At 36.0% G+C, this 23,010-nt stretch overlaps 1 protein-coding gene across 1 annotated transcript in view; it reads right to left on the reverse strand.

The window, feature by feature from the left end:
- Positions 1-898: 898 nt before the first annotated feature.
- LOC142358568 (protein Jade-3-like) overlaps positions 899-23,010 on the reverse strand; it is a 31,463-nt gene continuing 9,351 nt past the window's right edge. Inside the window, exons 6-7 of the mRNA XM_075409980.1 lie at positions 2,189-2,363; positions 899-1,711 (exon numbers count right to left, since the gene is read on the reverse strand). Of these exons, the coding sequence (XP_075266095.1) occupies positions 942-1,711; positions 2,189-2,363 (945 nt within the window). The 3' untranslated portion in view covers positions 899-941. The remainder of the gene's footprint in view (positions 1,712-2,188; positions 2,364-23,010) is intronic.

Below are 23,010 nucleotides of genomic sequence, written 5' to 3' on the forward strand. Positions count from 1 at the left end.
CTCTTAAGGAGATTTTCTGACCCATGAAGCTGAAAAAAACCTGAATAATGACAATAAATGAAAAATGAAAAATTTTGTCAAAAAATGCTAAAATTCGTGATCTAAAAAGGTTGAAAACCATTCCATTACCACTAGAACGTGTGCAGTAATATATTATCAAACCCTAGAGGAGGTTACTTGACACCTAGGACTGAAAAACTCGTGAAATGACAAAAATTTTCAAAAAGCTTGAAAATTTGTGAAAATTAAGTATAAATTTGCGTGTTTTTGTTTGGATTACCAAAACATATTGCTCTTAAAAAGGTCATAAAAAGAACTTATGGCTAGCAAAAGAACTCAATCAACTTTACCCAGCCTCAATTTCAGAGTGGTCCAACGAAAGAATTTGAAAAATGACGAAAAAAAAACACGAAAGATTGCAACATTTTGAGCCCAAAAAACTCCTAAAAACCTTTTAACCTTAGACTACGGCCTCCCCGGTGGCTTCATGAAACTTAATGCCTGCTGGGCACTACCTGTTTATCCCGTTTTTAAGGACGAAAAGTCAAATGGGTCAGACGAAATATCGGTCAAGCAAAAAATCGCATAAAGACCAACAGGAGTAATATAATTGCTACAAACTTCGTTTGAGAGCAATTAAAAATACCTTTAGACCTAGAATTTTACCAGCAGTTCCTAATTACCATACATAAAAAACTAAGCTACTGTTAAAATCAAATTTTCGAAACCAAGTCAACGTTTTAAAAAAGAAGTAAAAATTCGAAACAAAAAAAGCCGAAGTTCAAGTCATAGCTAAAAAAAATCTTCATAATACCAATACCCCTCTTCGAGTCGTAAAAACACGCATTTTACAGCAAATTCTTCAAACTTCATTCGAGAGCAATCAAAGAGCGTTGCACTATTGCGGTACGATTTTGACAAACCGTGTCGTGTGAATGTAACTAACCATCTGTTTCTGAGAACTCTCCTGAACAGATGCCTTCGTCCGTAGAAGACAGCGTCGTGACATCATCCTTCTTCCGAATGGATAGATCTGATGGCGGGCAGAGAATGTCTGGCAATAACTTGAAACCTGCTAAAACTAGCTGACGCTTGAACATCTCGTAACACACTCTGTGATATGTCTTGAGTGCCCTCTCACGCTTCTGAATTAGATTGACCATACTGCGCACTTTCTCGAAATCTTGACGTAGCGCTACGAACATAGTTGCTCGATTACGCAGACTTTCTGCCGCATCTATTTGCTCTTGTTGTTCTGCAGTTAGACTTAAGTCTACCAGGCCGAAGTTAGTTTGCTCATTGGGTCGGATTTGTTCAGAAGGCAATGTGGAATTATTAGGCAATGATATTCTGTTATGGAACAAAGCTCCAGATATTCGTTTTAGCTTCCAATATTCATAGAGTATGCTAGATATTAGGGGATTTACATTTAGCTTTCGACTGATTTCTTCGGACGTTACGAGAGTGTGGAATTTGCACAATGCTTTATTAATACGATTTTTCATCATGGCATTTTCGTCCTTGGGTTGTTTATTAAAGGAAGGGCTTGTAGTCTGTGAATGTTTTGTGCTTGGCGAGTTCTTTTGAGGAGCTGCCCTCTGAGAGACAGAGTTGAGCCTCTGATGGTTTGTGGGTTGATTGGTGGCGCTGGCATTCTTTTTGCGTCTCTCCGCTGTGTGTTTAAGGCAGTAAGATTTGAATATTAGATCGCCTTAAACATTTACATTAGTTTGATGAACAGCTTTTAGTTTTAAAAACAATTTTATCAACAACTGTAATTAACTTAACTTGCACAGGAGCTGTTTGATTTTCCCCGAGTGGGTTAAATCATCCCCGATTGACATTTCTACACCCTTGTAATGGTAATTATTGATTGTAACGGCTAATCCCAACTCTTGTTAGGCTATGCAAACCCCCTATTGGTCCAAAAAAGCACATTAATTTGATCACACATGGTTACTGCAACGTAAATTTTGGTAATTGGGAAAAAGACTTAGCAGGATGACATTACGTCTCAAACTTCATTATGACGATTGTTCAATCTTCTTTAAAACACAGTTCTTAAAGTTTTTCCAATTATTTGTTTAACGTCAACAAAATGTCCGTGGTGTTTTCGTGTGTTAAAAGACCCTGCGACATACAAATGCTACTGAACTTTAGATGTAAGAAATGGAAGTATACTAATAACCAGTGGTGGGGTGTTGGGTGGTAGTGATGTCGAGGTTGTGGTCAAATCCACAGGTGACGTGATATGATATTGCACAGGTCTTGTAACTGCACTGGATACAGGCACCCACCTTCTCTCTACATAAAGTACACACTAGAGCCCACCTGGAGTCTGGGATGTTCTTCAGCTGCACCACCTACACAACACAATCACTCCCAGTTAAATCATGAATTTCTTCTTGAGAAATTCTGATGGTTGAAATTTGTAGCATGAACGTATAAATATATCCGATGCACTTTGTAAAATATTATTTCTGTTTGCTCATTTGAAAACATTTATGGTTATTTAAATTAAATCTTGGAGCAGAAAAAGGAACGTATGGTTTATCGTACCCACAGCATCATGAAATATCTTGTTGAAAACAACACCTGATACCTGTAACTCGAACAAGTACCTTACTTAGATATTAAGAAATATTAGTATACGATTGAATAGAAACAAGAGTTATAATACCGGACAAAACAAACTACTGTTGCTGTTAACCACAAATCGGTATCTTCATATAGAATTAAAATGTTCTCAATTGCTTTCAAATCGGCGCTTGCAACTCAACTATAAAAAGTTACATAGCCGATAGATTGCAAAATAGCCTTCATGAAATTGGCATAGACACAAGGGATACAAAACTGAGTTGAAAAATATTTTTCCGATACCATTAAAAAAAATTTGAATGATGATTTGAAAAATTAAAAACGAGAAGGAAGGCAGTAGTTGCACAGTCAATAGAAAACTAGGGAAAAGATTGATTTAAAAGCATAACCCACAAGCACCGGACGAATAAGTCAAAAACGACAAGATTTCAAAATAATTACGAATGGCATCGTTTCCGAGCAAACGAAACCAAGTTTTTTTTTGATTTCGCAGATTAATTGATTGTTACTACAGAGCTTAAATACAAAAAATTGGTATATATAACAACACAAGAAGGCTCGTGAAAGTCTGTGCGTAGCACAAAATGTTCATGTTCCAACAAACCTCTCAATGAGTCCGAAATAGTTTAGGTTCTGTCAGAAATGGTTGAGAGTATTCCAAAGCAACTTTTATCATATGGAGAATATTACTTATACCGTTTGAATTAAACCAAATGCAACCTTTTCCGAAGACGAAAACCTTTCAGAAAAAACCATATAAACACAAACACACAACCACACCCAGCCAGCCACCCACACACCCACATCCACATACACACACGTACATCCACCCACCCAATCACCCATCAACTCATCCCTCAATCCCCCCCACACACAAACACACACATCCACACAAACACAAAAACACACACACATCCACACACAAACCCACCCACTCACCACTCGACACTAAGAAAAAATTCTTTTAGGTAATTTGCATTAACTCAAGTTTCCTCGCCAATAATTTAGTTCTTTAGTGTCATTTCATTTTGAAAACGAGGCGTGTACTTCTTGAGGCATTTGTATCAGTAATAGTAATTTTGACATCAAAGTTCATCGAAAATCTTGTCGTTGTTATGCTTCATGAGCTGAATTGGCCAATTTCCAAAATCTCGCACTCGGTTACCAAATTGATTAAGCGAAAACAATTTTGTGTTCAAAAGATGTTAAAAACCAGAATTTGAAGCAAAAAATTGGTAATTTGTCTATCTTATAAAAAATAAAATTTGTTCAGATAAGTTTTATGTTTTGGCCCTATCGGTCTTTGGATTAAAATCTTTAAGAAATAGAAACATTTTTATTAGAAAAAAAATCACTTTTCAATCTTTCAAAAGAAAAATTCTTAGTTGTTAATTCTCGAGTTGCACGACCCATAAACTTTTTCAAATTTTTATTTAACAGAATTGCTCACAGACTTGAAAAGCAGAGTTCGAATAGCAATTCAAAATAAAGGGTAGTCAGAAAGAATTTTATTCTAATTCTCAAAAGAACTGAACTGAACATTTGTATTGAGTTTGTAAACCTGGCGATATGTTAAAAACATAGCTTTATTTTAACGACATTTTGTTTTTCATTAAAAAAAATTATTTTGGTGAGACAGTTTAAATCTTTTAATTTTTTGGCTTAAAACTGTGAAAAATACTCGTGAAAATCAAAACTCCATTTAATCTAACTATATTAACTACAATTTTCTCCATTTGTTTTAGCGTTGTCCCCCTGACATATTTTTTTTGCTTTTCCTTTCGTGCTCCCCTTTTTTCAAAATTCTGGATGGAAGCAAAATTTTTTATAAATCAAAACTAGATTATTAGAGCTCCAGAATGATGCTTTTTCCCCTACGACGATGCGTCAACAAAAACTGAAATTTGACTGAAGAAAAAGTCAGCCTCGCATATCTATTCCATTTTGCAAAGATGTTGGAACAATTAAATTCAGTTAGTAAAATATTATCCGATATAGTCAATTTATAACATCTCGCAAACAAAAATTCGCAAATAAAATGTGTAGCGTTGTGAGAAATGTAAAAGCTTTGCTCAAAATTTCCCTGCGATATAAATTGGTCTCGATAAATGATCCAGGCCTTGGAAATCTATCATGTAAAACGATTCTGGCGCCTGCAGTGTTGAAGTGAATTCAGTGACCTATACGTTCTGCTGCCAGTTAGCCTCTAACAAGCCAGTCAATTGGATGTTTCCAACAGGTGCAACAGGAGAGTCGACAATGCTAACTCAGTCGAGTCGTACGATGTACTTAAAGATACCTACTTGGCATCCCAACAAGCAGTTTGATATAAAACGCCTTTTCGGTACATTACTTCAGTTCTGTTAGTAACCGAACTGATGAGCTTGGTGCTCATCGCATTTCATGTAATGCAAAACTTGAGAGCTGCAGAAAGCACAGAATGTTCCACCATCTCTCAAGGACATCGAAATACCTTCTGTCAGAGAAATGGTTGGGAGCGTTCAAAAGCATCTTTTATCACCTGGAGAAAATTACTTTAACATTTGAATTAAACCAAATGAAGCATTTTTCTTCAGACAACGAAAACCTTTCAGAAAAACATAGCCGGCAGATTGCCGGAATAGCTGCGAAAGAATAGACCTGCGTGCCATATAATAGATAGACACAGATACAGATCTAAATTGAAAAAAAAATTGACGCCGCTCAAAAAACTAGGCTAAAAAACATTCAGCGATAAAATAATAAAGCTTGTTAAAATTTATCCCACAGAAGCCTCTTATTAGGGACCTTTACTGCACATATGAGTTCCGTTGACCTTAAACAAATTCAAATTAAACTTAAGTTTTAAAATGCAAAAGTCATTTTATTGAGTGAGGTAAGTCACGTATGATCAAAATCTAATCACGCAAATAACCTAAAAACTTTCGCTAAAGCGAGTGAGAAATGACGTCACGCGCGCAAATGCCGTTAGTGAGAGGAAGAAGTCATTCAGAAAATTTGACTTTTTCAGCTTTGCTGTGTGAACAAATGTAAAACGAAAAAAGAGCGTCAGACGACGAAACAAAAAAACATAGCAGGACAAGTCCTGACGTACAATTCAAAGAATTTTCATTGACTAAACAGAAAACTAGACCTAGAACGGACTATGACTGGATTGGAAAAACCATTTAGAAAAAAATCCGATCCAAAAAATTGAAAAAAAAAACAGAAAATCAAAGTGAAATTGCCGCATGTGAACAAAAAACCACTACCGATGAAGCGAATTTTTGTTCAAACACCGTATTCTCACTCTACTTTACAATTAGAGCGAAAAAATTTCACGCCGCAAAACAACTCGCTTTTTCGCTCCATTTCCTGTTTCGGCGTGACCAAAATCACTACTCCAATTTGACTTCAAAAATCATGAAAATGTGTGAACAGATCTTAAAAAAAAAAAGACAGCGCCCCAATACAATTCAAATTCTTTGAATTGTAAAAAACCAAGAGCACCGCAATATAGCTACGCTCAAGCTACAGCTTTGCAGCTATAAAAACACACACAAACACGCCAACCCCCCCCCCCCCCACACACACACACACACACACACACACACCAAGCCAGCCACCCACACACAAAAAATTCAGAAAATTCTCATATCAGAAGTCGCGAATTTGATATGGAGCAGGATACTGCTTCCGCGCAATGATTCCTTGTTTCTCGCACAGTTGCTTAAAATTAAAAGCCATGAGAGCACGACCGATACACACGGTAGCTTATACCATGACCAGGAGGCTCAGCAATGTGCGTTTGCACATAAATTTCCGACCCCGCTTATCCGCATTTTTGGCATAAATGTCTACCAAATGAGGAACAGATAGAAAACCCCCAAAAATTCAAGTATTTTTTAGAAAAAGTGTATGAACAACAAGATAGCATCCAACGCAAATAACTCAAATGCCGCATTAGATTGATGAGAGCAGCCATTATTAAGAAATCAAACCATGAAGAACAAAAAACTCAAACAACAATAACAACAACCTTTAATTAGATCCAAAACTTTATGTCCAACTTAAAAAAAAACAAACTTATTAACAAAGTCAAGTTAGAGTCAGATAAAGACGAAACTAAACACAACAATTTTAACTGCACTAGAAAAATATAGAACAATCCATTATAAGGCTCGGTAACATTTTAGACAAAGAACAAAAAACAGCAAAGTTAAAAAAGTAGCTTATTCTTTTTAACAATTAATTTCAAAACAATGAAAACCATTAGACATCAATTGAAGTTATCGATATGTTTTATGATCACAGGCGCCTAATTAACACCTGTCATTGTTTAAATTTTTTATGCGGTTACAGAACGAACAACAAAGACAACAAAAATTAAATCAAAACTTGCGAGAAAACGCTGTCAAAGCCGTAAAGCCATATTCTGTCCCTCAACATATGTGTATTTGAGCCTTAGTTGGACGCTGATGATGTGATATGCGACCTCTCACTGATGAGAATAGGTAACAATTAGAATAAAAAAAGAGAAAAAGGCAAAAATAAGTAAAATTTTTTTTTCGAAAAGATATAATTTCAAAGTCATGAAAACCATTAGCTACAAAATAAAAAAGATAAATAAGTTCATTGAATCGTACAAAGGAAGTGCTTGAGATCTGTAATTAATCAGAATATGTCTTACGTCTACAAAACCAACGTCAAATATGTACAAAAATCAAAAAGGTTTGTTTTTTTTGCGAAAAACTTGAGTCGAAGCCGGTAAACTCATATAGAATTCTTTGAAAACAGTAGATTTACACTCGCACCTTCCCAAATTGTCACATGTGCTCTGCATTTAAAAACACTAGGTAAAAATGGACAGAATATAGAAAAGCGATGTTAAAGTGCTTTTTTATTTATTTTTGAAAACAATTGTTTTCAAAGTTATGAAAGCCATCAGCTATCTACTAAAATCATAATAAAGCCTCTTTCATTCCTCCACAAAAACCAATGATACCTGTAATTATGCAGGAAAATTCACAAGACTGAAGAATCAAAGTTGAACCGACAGTTGAAGACAAATGTAAAAGATTCAATTAAATTCTTCGAGAAAGGGGTGTCGAAGCCGTGAAAACCATAATCCACGCCCTTAAAGACGCTTATGTAAATATTACATCTTTATTGAACGCCAATAATGTAATTACTGAACTGTCAAAAATGGGATAAAGTGACAAAACGAGAAAAAAAACGTGAAAAATGGGCTAATAAATAAAAAATTTGTGAAATCTAGTGGTATCGAAGCCAGGAAACCCTAACTTAACGCTTTAAACTGCAAAAAATAAAATTACAAATGAGTAGACAAACGAGGAAGAAGAAGCATTCTTTTTTTGCTAACACTAAGCAACAACTTGACCAAATGAAGATAAAAATAGTGGCAAAGTTCAATATGCCATTGTTTAATAAAATATCAAAAATTTTCACAATGTTTCGAGAAATGAAACTCAATATATTGATTTGGAACTGCTCAAGAACCCAATTGGAACTATCAAAAGTGATATTTGATTTGAATTGTTCTTTCTTTATTAATGTTAAAAAGATCGAAATTTTAAAAAAGACCGACTGATTACAATTAAGAATTATTTTTGGATTGTAACAGTCCAAGACTGAATCAAAACTAGCCTTGCTTTTGCCGTTCATCCATTAACAACACTAAATTGTTTCGAATGTCATATGTCTCGATAATTTGTTAGATGAAAGATCAATAACTGCTGCGTTTTTGATAATCATAGAGTAAAGTTAGCAAAAAACGTTCAATTTGAATTTCAGACTACTCTCAAGGGATGTGGAAGTATGAATGGCTCCAATTGTATTGTACAATGATTGTGTTAACATTTTTGGTGTTTACTTCCGGTAAAGTTATTCAAAGTGGACTAAGTAAGCTTATTTCGGGCAATATTTGATGAAAACGTCTTAATTTTTTAAATATTTAGCCAAAATTTTAGCCAAAAAAATTATATCAAAATGGTCAATAAATTTTTTGTCTTTAAAAAAAGTCAACAGCACAATTGTTAACAATTTTTGCATATATTAGCAAAATTGATGAAAAATTGGTCAAAAAGTAAGAAAAATGTGAATAAAAACGACAGAATTCACTCTAATTTTCTCGAAAGTTTAAACCTCGATAACTGCCTGTAAGAAATCAAAATAAAAAAATCTCTTTAATTCCGTATTCTATGCTGGACCGGTTTTATAATGATACCAGTCTCAACTCTACGATGAAAATATCGATCGCTCAAAATTGTCTGAACAAAAAAAACCCAATTACTCGTTCAGATCCACCAGACAATAACGATTCGCAGACCATAACCGACCAAGTCCAGCAAATCTCTCTCAAAAGACTGGCGTGATGTGTTAGCTATGATAATCTGTAGCTTAAAACGGCCGAGGAGCGGTAACACAACAGAGTTTGGTGAGGAGCGTGGGGCGGGGCGGATGAGTGCGCGGGGCGTACGATACACTAAGAATTGCCCTTGACACCATATTTCATATCGACTCAGTCGTTTTTCGAACCTCATATTGACGCAAAATTGGTAAAAAATTACGAAAAAGGTGAAAAAGAACAGAATTTTAAGCTCGATGACACCCTGTAAAAAACCAAAATAAAAATCTTTTTAGTTCCGTATTCTACGCTGGACCAGCTTTCTAATGATACCAGTCTGAACTCTGTACCATGAACATATCGCTCGGCCAGAATTGTCTGAACAAAAAAACCCATTTGAGTATATAGTTCCCCCCCAAGACGGGTCGGAACAAACAACAGACGACTAGCAAGCAGATGGGGGGTGAAACTGTTAAGTTAAAACCGAAATCTATATCCGTTGAATTCCTAAAGCGATCAGTTTGCAAGCGACCGTGAAAAATCAAGGAAAGCGATTTTTCTGAACACATCACCCTCTCGTAAAAGTGAAAATCTGATGTAGCAAATTTCCATTTTAATGGATACCCTCAGAAAGCTGGTCATCTACCAGAAACGAGTCAGCAAAATATGGGAAAAATATAAAATTGATCTTTAAGAGTGATATTGAGCAACGGGATGAAACGATTCGTCAGTAAGATTCAGTACCAGAACCCATAGCTACACCATCAAAATGCTTGAATAAATTGCCTCCAGGGATCGAGAGTAATAGTTCTTTACAAACAAAGCGCAGTAGTTTCGTTTCTACTGGGCTCATAAAGATGGCACGAAAGCTGATTTCAAGTTTTTTAATGCCGTTCAAATTGCTTAATTGACAAATATGTAACAGTCTAGGGTCAAATATGTATTAAACGCCACCTCAAAAATTAAAGAGTAAAGCCTTTTGATGAATAATCGGTAGTTTTGATGCAACTCCTAAAGTTGGCCAATAACTTTTGAAAACAGTACAATTACCAACTATCGTGGGGTAATTTTTTCTGAAAACCAACTTCAAATCTTTGTGCAGAACACTAATCAGTTTAATATTACAAGAAAACGAAGGGCGAAAACAGTTCTATCAGATTTTGCACTTAACCTGTATTTGAGTTATTGGTAACTTGAAATTCTATATTGATTTTAAAAAAGATCAAAAACAAATCCAAGCAAAAAATGGAAAGGCTGTCAAATTATCAGATAAATGGAACCATTTCCCGCAAGCTTGTGTACTGAACAATCTGTAAGCTAGGATTTTTGAAGTACTGAAAAATTCGTTCAGATTCACCAAACGCTAACGATTCGCAGACCATAACCGACCAAGTCCAGCAAATCTCTCTCAAAAGACTGGCGTGATGTGTTAGCTATGATAATCTGTAGCTTAAAACGGCCGAGGAGCGGTAACACAACAGAGTTTGGTGAGGAGCGTGGGGCGGGGCGGATGAGTGCGCGGGGCGTACGATACACTAAGAATTGCCCTTGACACCATATTTCACATCGACTCAGTCGTTTTTCGAACCTCATATTGACGCAAAATTGGTAAAAAATTACGAAAAAGGTGAAAAAGAACAGAATTTTAAGCTCGATGACACCCTGTAAAAAACTAAAATAAAAATCTTTTTAGTTCCGTATTCTACGCTGGACCAGCTTTCTAATGATACCAGTCTGAACTCTGTACCATGAACATATCGCTCGGCCAGAATTGTCTGAACAAAAAAAACCCATTTGAGTATATAGTTCCCCCCCAAGACGGGTCGGAACAAATAACAGACGACTAGCAAGCAGATGGGGGGTGAAACTATTAAGTTAAAACCGAAATCTATATCCGTTGAATTCCTAAAGCGATCAGAATTCCTAACAAATTTGCAATTTAATGAATACCCTCAGAGAGCTGGTCATCTACCAGAAACGAGTCGGCAAAATATGGGAAATATAAAACTGATCTTTAATAGTGATATTGAGCAACGAGATAAACGATTCGTTAGTAAGATTCAGTAGAAGAACCCCTAGCTCTATCATCGATATGTTTGAATACATTGCCTCCAGGGCTCGAGAGTAATAATTTTAGCAACAAACCGCAGAAGCTCGTTTCTACTGGGTTCATAAAGATGGCACGAAAGCTGATTTCAAGTTTTTTAATGCCATTCAAATTGCTTGATTGACAAATATGAAACAGTCTAGGGTCAAATATGTATTAAACGCCACCTCACAAATTAAAGAGTAAAGCCTTTTGATAAATAATCGGTAGTTTTGATGCAACTCCTAAAGTTGGCCAATAACTTTTGAAAACAGTACAATTACCAACTATCGTGGGGTAATTTTTTCTGAAAACCAACTTCAAATCTTTGTGCAGAACACTCATCAGTTTAATATTACAAGAAAACGAAGGGCGAAAACAGTTCTATCAGATTTTGCACTTAACCTGTATTTGAGTTATTGGTAACTTGAAATTCTATATTGATTTTAAAAAAGATCAAAAATAAATCCAAGCAAAAAATGGAAAGGCTGTCAAATTATCAGATGAATGGAACCATTTCCCGCAAGCTTGTGTACTGTAAGCTAGGATTTTTGAAGTACTGAAAAATTCGTTCAGATTCACCAAACGATAACGATTCGCAGACCATAATCGATCAAGCTCAGCAAATTGCTCATAAGACTGGCGATGTGTTAGCTATGATAATCGCTAGCAAAAAGGGAAATTATCTTCACTGGTTGATTGGCCGAGGAGCGGCAACAGAACAGTTTGGTGAGGAGGGTAGGGGCGGAGAGGATAGGTACGCGGGGGTACGATACACTAGGAATTGCCCTAGACATCATAATTCATGAAGATTCAGTGGTTTTGCGAATCTCATATTGCCGCAAAATTGGTCACAAATTACGAAAAATGTGAATAGAAACAACAGAAATCACTAACTTTTCTCAAAAGTTTAAAAATCGATAACTCCCTTTAAAAAACGGAAATAAAAAAAAATAATTCCGTATTCTACGCTGGACCAGCTTTCTAATGATACCAGTCTCAACTCTGTACCATGAATATATCACTCGGCCAAAATTGTCTGAACAAAAAAACCTATTTGAGTATATAATCCCCCCACCTCAAGAGGGGTCGGAACAAACAACAGACGACTAGCAACCGGATGGGTGTGAAACTATTAAGTTCAAACAGAAATCTATATCCGTTGAACTCCTAAAGCGATCAGTTTGCAAGCGACCAAGAAAAATCAAGTAACGCAATATTTCTTAACACATCACCCTCTCTCGTAAAAGTCAAGTTCTGATGTAATAAATTTGCATTTTAATGAATACCCTCAGAGAGGTGGTCATCTACCAGAAACGAGTCAGCAAAACATGGGAAAAATACAAAATTGATCTTTAAGAGTGATATTGAGCAACGGGATGAAACGATTCGTCAGTAAGATTCAGTACCAGAACCCATAGCTACACCATCAAAATGCTTGAATAAATTGCCTCCAGGGATCGAGAGTAATAGTTTTTCACAAACAAAGCGCAGTAGTTTTGTTTCTACTGGGCTCATAAAGATGGCACGACAGCTGATTTCAAAGTTTCTTAATGCCATTCAAATTGCTTGATTGACAAATATGTAACAGTCTAGGGTAAAATATGTGAAAAACACCACCTCAAAAATTGAAAGAGTAAAGCCTTTTTATGAATAATCGGTAAATAGATTTGATGCAATACCCAAAGTTGGCTAATAACTTGAAGACAGTACAATTAACAACTACCGTCGGGTAATTTTTTCTGAAAACCAAACTTCTAATCTTTGTGCAGAACACGCACTAGTTAAGTATTAGAAGAAAACGAAGGGCAAAAACGGTTCTATAAGATTTTGCACTTAACCTGTATTTGAGTTATCGGTAATTTGAAACTCTATATTGATTTTAAAAAAGATCAAAAACAAGTCCAAGCAAAAAATGGAAAGGCTGTCAAATTATCAGATAAATGGAACCATTTCCCGCAAGCTTGTGTACTGAACAATCTGTAAGCTAGGATTTTTGAAGTACTGAAAAATTCGTTCAGATTCACCAAACGATAACGATTCGCAGACCATAATCGACCAAGCTCAGCAAATTGCTCATAAGACTGGCGATGTGTTAGCTATGATAATCGCTAGCAAAAAAAGGGAAATTATCTTCACTGGTTGATTGGCCGAGGAGCGGCAACACAACAGAGTTTGGAGAGGAGGGTAGGGGCGGGGAGGATAGGTACGCGGGGGTACGATACACTAGGAATTGCCCTAGACATCATAATTCATGTCGATTCAGTGGTTTTGCGAATCTCATATTGACGCAAAATTGGTCAGAAATTACGAAAAATGTGAATAGAAACAACAGAAATCACTAACTTTTCTCAAAAGTTTAAACCTCGATAACTCCCTGTAAAAAACGAAAATAAATAAATAAATAATTCCGTATTCTACACTGGACCAGCTTTCTAATGATACCAGTCTCAACTCTGTACCATGAATATATCACTCGGCCAAAATTGTCTGAACAAAAAAACCTATTTGAGTATATAATCCCCCCCACCTCAAGAGGGGTCGGAACAAATAACAGACGACTAGCAAGCAGATGGGGGGTGAAACTATTAAGTTAAAACCGAAATCTATATCCGTTGAATTCCTAAAGCGATCAGTTTGCAAGCGACCGTGAAAAATCAAGGAAAGCGATTTTTCTGAACACATCACCCTCTCGTAAAAGTGAAAATCTGATGTAGCAAATTTGCATTTTAATGGATACCCTCAGAAAGCTGGTCATCTACCAGAAACGAGTCAGCAAAATATGGGAAAAATATAAAATTGATCTTTGAGAGTGATATTGAGCAACGGGATGAAACGATTCGTCAGTAAGATTCAGTACCAGAACCCATAGCTACACCATCAAAATGCTTGAATAAATTGCCTCCAGGGATCGAGAGTAATAGTTCTTTACAAACAAAGCGCAGTAGTTTCGTTTCTACTGGGCTCATAAAGATGGCACGACAGCTGATTTCAAAGTTTTTTAATGCCATTCAAATTGCTTGATTGACAAATATGTAACAGTCTAGGGTCAAATATGTAAAAAACGCCACCTCAAAAATTGAAAGAGTAAAGCCTTTTTATGAATAATCGGTAAATAGATTTGATGCAACACCCAAAGTTGGCTAATAACTTGAAGACAGTACAATTAACAACTACCGTCGGGTAATTTTTTCTGAAAACCAAACTTCTAATCTTTGTGCAGAACACTCATCAGTTTAATATTACAAGAAAACGAAGGGCGAAAACAGTTCTATCAGATTTTGCACTTAACCTGTATTTGAGTTAATGGTAACTTGAAATTCTATATTGATTTTAAAAAAGATCAAAAACAAACCCTAGCAAAAAATGGAAAGGCTGTCAAATTATCAGATAAATGGAACCATTTCCCGCAAGCTTGTGTACTGAACAATCTGTAAGCTAGGATTTTTGAAGTACTGAAAAATTCGTTCAGATTCACCAAACGCTAACGATTCGCAGACCATAATCGACCAAGCTCAGCAAATTGCTCTCAAAAGACTGGCGATGATCAGATAATTAGAACCATTTCCCGCAAGCCGTGTACTACTCGTTCAGATCCACCAAACAATAACGATTCGCAGATCATAACCGACCAAGTCCAGCAAATCGCTTTCAATAGACTGGCGTGATGTGTTAGCTATGATAATCTGTAGCTTAAGATGGCCGAGGAGCGGAAACACAACAGAGTTTGGTGAGGAGGGTGGGCGGGGCGGATGAGTGCGCGGGGCGTACGATACAATAAGAATTGCCCTTGACACCATATTTCATATCGACTCAGTCGTTTTTCGAACCTCATATTGACGCAAAATTGGTAAAAAATTACGAAAAAGGTGAAAAAGAACAGAATTTAAAGCTCGATAACACCCTGTAAAAAACGAAAATAAAAATCTTTTTAGTTCCGTATTCTACGCTGGACCAGCTTTCTAATGATACCAGTCTGAACTCTGTACCATGAACATATCGCTCAGCCAGAATTGTCTGAACAAAAAAAACCCATTTGAGTATATAGTTCCCCCCAAGACGGGTCGGAACAAATAACAGACGACTAGCAAGCAGATGGGGGTGAAACTATTAAGTTAAAACCGAAATCTATATCCGTTGAATTCCTAAAGCGATCAGAATTCCTAACAAATTTGCATTTTAATGAATACCCTCAGAGGGCTGGTCATCTACCAGAAACGAGTCGGCAAAATATGGGAAATATAAAATTGATCTTTAATAGTGATATTGAGCAACGAGATAAACGATTCGTTAGTAAGATTCAGTAGAAGAACCCCTAGCTCTATCATCAATATGTTTGAATACATTGCCTCCAGGGCTCGAGAGAAATAATTTTAGAAACAAAGCGCAGAAGCTCGTTTCTACTGGGTTCATAAAGATGGCACGAAAGCTGATTTCAAGTTTTTTAATGCCGTTCAAATTGCTTAATTGACAAATATGTAACAGTCTAGGGTCAAATATGTATTAAACGCCACCTCAAAAATTAAAGAGTAAAGCCTTTTGATAAATAATCGGTAGTTTTGATGCAACTCCTAAAGTTGGCCCATAACATTTGAAAACAGTACAATTGCCAACTATCGTGGGGTAATTTTTTCTGAAAACCAAACTTCAAATCTTTGTGCAGAACACTCACCTGTTTAATATTACAAGAAAACGAAAGGCGAAAACGGTTCTATCAGATTTTGCACTTAACCTGTATTTGAGTTATTGGTAACTTGAAATTCTTTATTGATTTTAAAAAAGATCAAAAATAAATCCAAGCAAAAAATAGAAAGGCTGTCAAATTATCAGACAAATGGAACCATTTCCCGCAAGCTTGTGTACTGTAAGCTAGGATTTTTGAAGTACTGAAAAATTCGTTCAGATTCACCAAACGATAACGATTCGCAGACCATAATCGATCAAGCTCAGCAAATTGCTCATAAGACTGGCGATGTGTTAGCTATGATAATCGCTAGCAAAAAAGGGAAATTATCTTCACTGGTTGATTGGCCGAGGAGCGGCAACACAACAGTTTGGTGAGGAGGGTAGGGGCGGAGAGGATAGGTACGCGGGGGTACGATACACTAGGAATTGCCCTAGACATCATAATTCATGTCGATTCAGTGGTTTTGCGAATCTCATATTGACGCAAAATTGGTCACAAATTACGAAAAATGTGAATAGAAACAACAGAAATCACTAACTTTTCTCAAAAGTTTAAAAATCGATAACTCCCTTTAAAAAACGGAAATAAAAAAAATAATTCCGTATTCTACGCTGGACCAGCTTTCTAATGATACCAGTCTCAACTCTGTACCATGAATATATCACTCGGCCAAAATTGTCTGAACAAAAAAACCTATTTGAGTATATAATCCCCCCCACCTCAAGAGGGGTCGGAACAAACAACAGACGACTAGCAACCAGATGGGTGTGAAACTATTAAGTTCAAACAGAAATCTATATCCGTTGAACTCCTAAAGCGATCAGTTTGCAAGCGACCAAGAAAAATCAAGTAACGCAATATTTCTTAACACATCACCCTCTCTCGTAAAAGTCAAGTTCTGATGTAATAAATTTGCATTTTAATGAATACCCTCAGAGAGGTGGTCATCTACCAGAAACGAGTCAGCAAAACATGGGAAAAATACAAAATTGATCATTAAGAGTGATATTGAGCAACGGGATGAAACGATTCGTCAGTAAGATTCAGTACCAGAACCCATAGCTACACCATCAAAATGCTTGAATAAATTGCCTCCAGGGATCGAGAGTAATAGTTCTTTACAAACAAAGCGCAGTAGTTTCGTTTCTACTGGGCTCATAAAGATGGCACGAAAGCTGATTTCAAGTTTTTTAATGCCGTTCAAATTGCTTAATTGACAAATATGTAACAGTCTAGGGTAAAATATGTGAAAAACACCACCTCAAAAATTGAAAGAGTAAAGCCTTTTTATGAATAATCGGTAAATAGATTTGATGCAATACCCAAAGTTGGCTAATAACTTGAAGACAGTACAATTAACAACTACCGTCGGGTAATTTTTTCTGAAAACCAAACTTCTAATCTTTGTGCAGAACACGCACTAGTTAAGTATTAGAAGAAAACGAAGGGCAAAAACGGTTCTATAAGATTTTGCACTTAACCTGTATTTGAGTTATCGGTAATTTGAAACTCTATATTGATTTTAAAAAAGATCAAAAACAAGTCCAAGCAAAAAATGGAAAGGCTGTCAAATTATCAGATAAATGGAACCATTTCCCGCAAGCTTGTGTACTGAACAATCTGTAAGCTAGGATTTTTGAAGTACTGAAAAATTCGTTCAGATTCACCAAACGATAACGATTCGCAGACCATAATCGACCAAGCTCAGCAAATTGCTCATAAGACTGGCGATGTGTTAGCTATGATAATCGCTAGCAAAAAAAGGGAAATTATCTTCACTGGTTGATTGGCCGAGGAGCGGCAACACAACAGAGTTTGGAGAGGAGGGTAGGGGCGGGGAGGATAGGTACGCGGGGGTACGATACACTAGGAATTGCCCTAGACATCATAATTCATGTCGATTCAGTGGTTTTGCGAATCTCATATTGACGCAAAATTGGTCAGAAATTACGAAAAATGTGAATAGAAACAACAGAAATCACTAACTTTTCCCAAAAGTTTAAACCTCGATAACTCCCTGTAAAAAACGAAAATAAATAAATAAATAATTCCGTATTCTACACTGGACCAGCTTTCTAATGATACCAGTCTCAACTCTGTACCATGAATATATCACTCGGCCAAAATTGTCTGAACAAAAAAACCTATTTGAGTATATAATCCCCCCCACCTCAAGAGGGGTCGGAACAAATAACAGACGACTAGCAAGCAGATGGGGGGTGAAACTATTAAGTTAAAACCGAAATCTATATCCGTTGAATTCCTAAAGCGATCAGTTTGCAAGCGACCGTGAAAAATCAAGGAAAGCGATTTTTCTGAACACATCACCCTCTCGTAAAAGTGAAAATCTGATGTAGCAAATTTGCATTTTAATGGATACCCTCAGAAAGCTGGTCATCTACCAGAAACGAGTCAGCAAAATATGGGAAAAAATATAAAATTGATCTTTAAGAGTGATATTGAGCAACGGGATGAAACGATTCGTCAGTAAGATTCAGTACCAGAACCCATAGCTACACCATCAAAATGCTTGAATAAATTGCCTCCAGGGATCGAGAGTAATAGTTCTTTACAAACAAAGCGCAGTAGTTTCGTTTCTACTGGGCTCATAAAGATGGCACGACAGCTGATTTCAAAGTTTTTTAATGCCATTCAAATTGCTTGATTGACAAATATGTAACAGTCTAGGGTCAAATATGTAAAAAACGCCACCTCAAAAATTGAAAGAGTAAAGCCTTTTTATGAATAATCGGTAAATAGATTTGATGCAACACCCAAAGTTGGCTAATAACTTGAAGACAGTACAATTAACAACTACCGTCGGGTAATTTTTTCTGAAAACCAAACTTCTAATCTTTGTGCAGAACACTCATCAGTTTAATATTACAAGAAAACGAAGGGCGAAAACAGTTCTATCAGATTTTGCACTTAACCTGTATTTGAGTTATTGGTAACTTGAAATTCTATATTGATTTTAAAAAAGATCAAAAACAAACCCTAGCAAAAAATGGAAAGGCTGTCAAATTATCAGATAAATGGAACCATTTCCCGCAAGCTTGTGTACTGAACAATCTGTAAGCTAGGATTTTTGAAGTACTGAAAAATTCGTTCAGATTCACCAAACGCTAACGATTCGCAGACCATAATCGACCAAGCTCAGCAAATTGCTCTCAAAAGACTGGCGATGATCAGATAATTAGAACCATTTCCCGCAAGCCGTGTACTACTCGTTCAGATCCACCAAACAATAACGATTCGCAGATCATAACCGACCAAGTCCAGCAAATCGCTTTCAATAGACTGGCGTGATGTGTTAGCTATGATAATCTGTAGCTTAAGATGGCCGAGGAGCGGAAACACAACAGAGTTTGGTGAGGAGGGTGGGCGGGGCGGATGAGTGCGCGGGGGATACGATACACTAAGAATTGCCCTAGACATCATAATTCATGTCGACTCAGTCGTTTTGCAAACGACTAAATGCCCTCTAGTTTCACCAATCCAGTTTCTTAGCACAAAAATTTTTGGTTAGCATAAAAAGCTATAAAACGAAGAAATCAGCAGAACACAGGAAAATATATACAGGAAAATGAGCGTTATGAAAAAGAAACTTATAGCGACCTACAAGTCTATTCTATAGCATAGCTGGCAGATTGCCAGAAAATAGCCCCAATAGCTTCGGATAAATTAACACTAAGATTAGACATGAAGGTATTAAAAGATTTTCCCCCTCGTAGAATTTCCTCGCCATAATTACTGTTTCTCAAACTTAATCAAGGTAAAGTGAGAGCTTTACTAATGAACATTATCTGACCACACACACTAACATGGAAAGGAAATGCTAGTTACATAAACATTTCAAATTCCAATTTCAAGCCAGAACTATCCACCCAACTGAGGACATATGTGGAAGACTCCAGGATGAGCCAGACTTCTTCACTATTTCTAGTTTATTGCAAATTTTTCATTTTTATTTTTAGGCAATTCAGCAAAAGAGTATACTTAAACCACAGCAGGACAAAAACAGCATTTCTAGGGCAAAATATTTGGATCTATTCCCGCCATCCAGTCTTTTTATATCCCCCACTTACACTTACACACTTACCATGTAAATAGATAGGGGGGATAGATCAAACTACTTTAATCGGGTCTTTCCCATTAAAGCCCCCCGTGAAAATATAGCCCCCCATTATGGTATATTTACCATGATTGGGGAGGCTATAGGTTATCTGACTACTAAGCTGGGGGGAGGGGGGGCTATAATGGGAAAGACCCCTTTAATCGATAAAAATGAACAATACGACCTAAGTTATCCCAAACAATTGCGAATTATGCACGGGACTAATTGTCAGTCACCAAATTCGTACTAGTAACTAGTTAGTAGAAAGACAGGCAATATGAAGTTAAGGCATCAGATATAAATTTATTTAATTGACGTTCCAGATACCAAATATGACACTCAAGAAACAAATTTAGAAAAACCGAACATAGCTGGCAGATTACCAGAAAATAGCCCCAATAGCTTCGTAGACCTGCAGTCTAAAAAAACAGTAAAAAGACAGACCAAAAAAAATTCGTTTCTTCATTGAAGGATATGTTATATTTTGATTAAAAATCTTTATAAGTTTTTGATACCTCTATTAGCTGCTCTCAAATAACCTTCATTTAAAGTGACACACACCCATTTGACCTTATCTCTTTGAATTAGAGTAAATAAAATCAATTTCAAAGTGAGGAAGTCATTTTTGAGAGAGAGGAAAGTCGAGTAACCAAAAATTTAATCACGCCAATGAAAAAAAAAGCTCGCTCCACCAAGAGCGAAAAATGACGTCACACACGCACTTTAGAGGAAATTGCATGAACCAATGAACAAAAAGCAGATTTGAAAAGGTTGTGACGTCATAGGGTTGTAACAAAAATCGCGACGACGCAATAAAAAAACATATCAGGACAAGTCCTGACGTAAATTCAAAAAATTTTCATTGAAACAACTAAAACTAGACCTAGAACGAACTATGAGTGAATTGGAAAACCATTTCCCAAAAATCAGACAAAAATCAAAAAAAAAATCAATGTCAAAATGCCGCATTTGAACAAAAAAAACAACTTGCGAGAAATTAAATTTGGTTCAAACAAAAAACTAGGCCTGAAATGAACTATGAAAAGATTGAGAGAACCATTTAGAAAATCTGATCCAAAAAAATAAAAAAACAGTACAAATCAAAGTGAAATTGTCGCATGTGAACAAAAAACAACTAGCGAGAAAGCGAATTTCTGTTCAAACACCGTTCTCTCTCTACTTTAAAAATAGAGCGAAAAAAATTCACGCCGCCAAACCGCTCGCTTTTTTGCTCCACTTCCTGTTTCGGCGTGAACAAAATCCTTGCTCCAATTTGACTTCAAAAATCATGAAAATGTGTGAACACATCTTAAAAACATAGTCGGAAGAATTCCGGAACCGACTCGAAGTGAAAATCCAATTAAACGCCATCCAACTACTTATCGACAAAACGTGCTTACACTTACTTATGATTATCTTGAAACAGAACCATAAAACAAAAAATTAGAAACAGGAAAATCAAATCTGTTAAAAATGATAAAAAAAACTGATTGAATTTTGTCAAAAATTGAGATCCCAAAACAACTAATTCTGCCCAAATAACTTCACCAAAAAACTAGTACCTACTAAAACCACTTATAAGAATTCTTTAAAAACACTTGAAGCCAAATCATGAAAAATAAGCTCTTACAAACAACTTGAACTAAAAAAACTGGAAATTATAAATTTTTTTAATTTTACAAAAGCACAAAAATCCAAAGAAAAAAATCCCTTTAGGCAATAGGCAAGTCATAATTGGCGTACAAACTCGTCTAAAAAAAGAAAAAAACGAAAAACTGCAAAAAAATAAAAATAGTTTCAATTTTCGCCAATTTTTGTCATATTTCTCAACAAAAAAAAAAGCTTCATATCCACAAAACTGTAACCAATTGTTATCTATAAAAAAAAGTTAAAGGTGCCTTTTCAATACCCATTTGAGGCAGTAAAACAAAACAATCGTCCAAAAATCGCAAAAACTAGCCCAAAAATCAGCAAAATACATGAAAAACCACCGAATTTGAAGAAAACTCATATGAATTTCCAGAAACCTTCAAACCACTGCCAAATCCACCCTAAAATTAAAAAATCATAACAAAACCTCTTAACCAAAAAATTAAAAAAACTGCTTTAAAAGCCGCAAGTGAACAAAAAATTTCGCTCGCTTAGTTAGCCATATGCAAGACTTGAAAGGCTTCGTTGGCCATTAATGATCGTTAAACACAGAAAAGTACAAAATTATTCAAAAATTTTGAAAACAATCGCAAATTTTAACACAACCTTGAGAAAAATTCGAGATACTTAAATCTTCAAGACCACTTCATTGTCTCAAGAGACTATCCAGTATCCCTATTTCAAGCTTTAAATAGTTTCACTAGCTCATAAAGATCCATAAACTTAGAACATTATAAAAAACTTTCCGAAAACATGAAAAACTTTATCAAAAAATTGCTAACACTGGAGTAATTGATATATTGATAACGATATAAGTAGCTCTATAAACTATGCAGCAGTTTGTTATCAGACCTTGGAGGAGGTCCCTAGGACCCTGGTGCCGGAAAAAAAAACTCAAAAAGATTAAAAAAACTTGAAAAAAAATGCAAATATTTTTTAAAAAATCCTGATATTAAAATATTGAAAAAAATCCATTACATCTAGAAGCTATGCAGTAACATACAATCAAACCCTAGAGGAGTGGCTCTTGAGGCTGGAGAAAACTGAAAAATTGACAAAAGTTTTCAAAAAAACTTGAAAAAAATGCAAGTTTTATAAAAAAACTGTAAAAATTTGTTATATCAAAAAGTTGAAAACTATTCCATGGCAAATAAAATTTTATCAATAACTTATTATCAAACCCCTAACGACGTTTTCTGGCCCCTGCGTCCGGAAATAATGAAAAATGTCAATAAATTGAAAAAAAATCGCATTTTTTGTCAAAAAAGCTAAAATTCGTAATGTTGAAGTGTTGAAACCATTCCACTACCACTAGAAACTATGCAAGAACCTATGATAAAACTCTAGAGGAGTTTCCTTGACACCTAGAGCTGAATGAACTCAAAAAAGGCAAACTTTCAAAAAGCTTGAAAAAATTGTGAAAATTAGTATAAAATTGCGTGTTTTCAGCGATCAGTTGTTCGTCAGTAGCCACACGGGGGGGGGGGGGGGGGGGCAACATTGTAGTGGGGGGCAACAGCGCGGTG

The sequence above is a fragment of the Convolutriloba macropyga genome, chromosome 1 (genome assembly GCF_964194025.1).
Source record: "Convolutriloba macropyga chromosome 1, txConMacr16.3, whole genome shotgun sequence".
Classification (NCBI taxonomy): Eukaryota; Metazoa; Xenacoelomorpha; order Acoela; family Convolutidae; genus Convolutriloba; species Convolutriloba macropyga.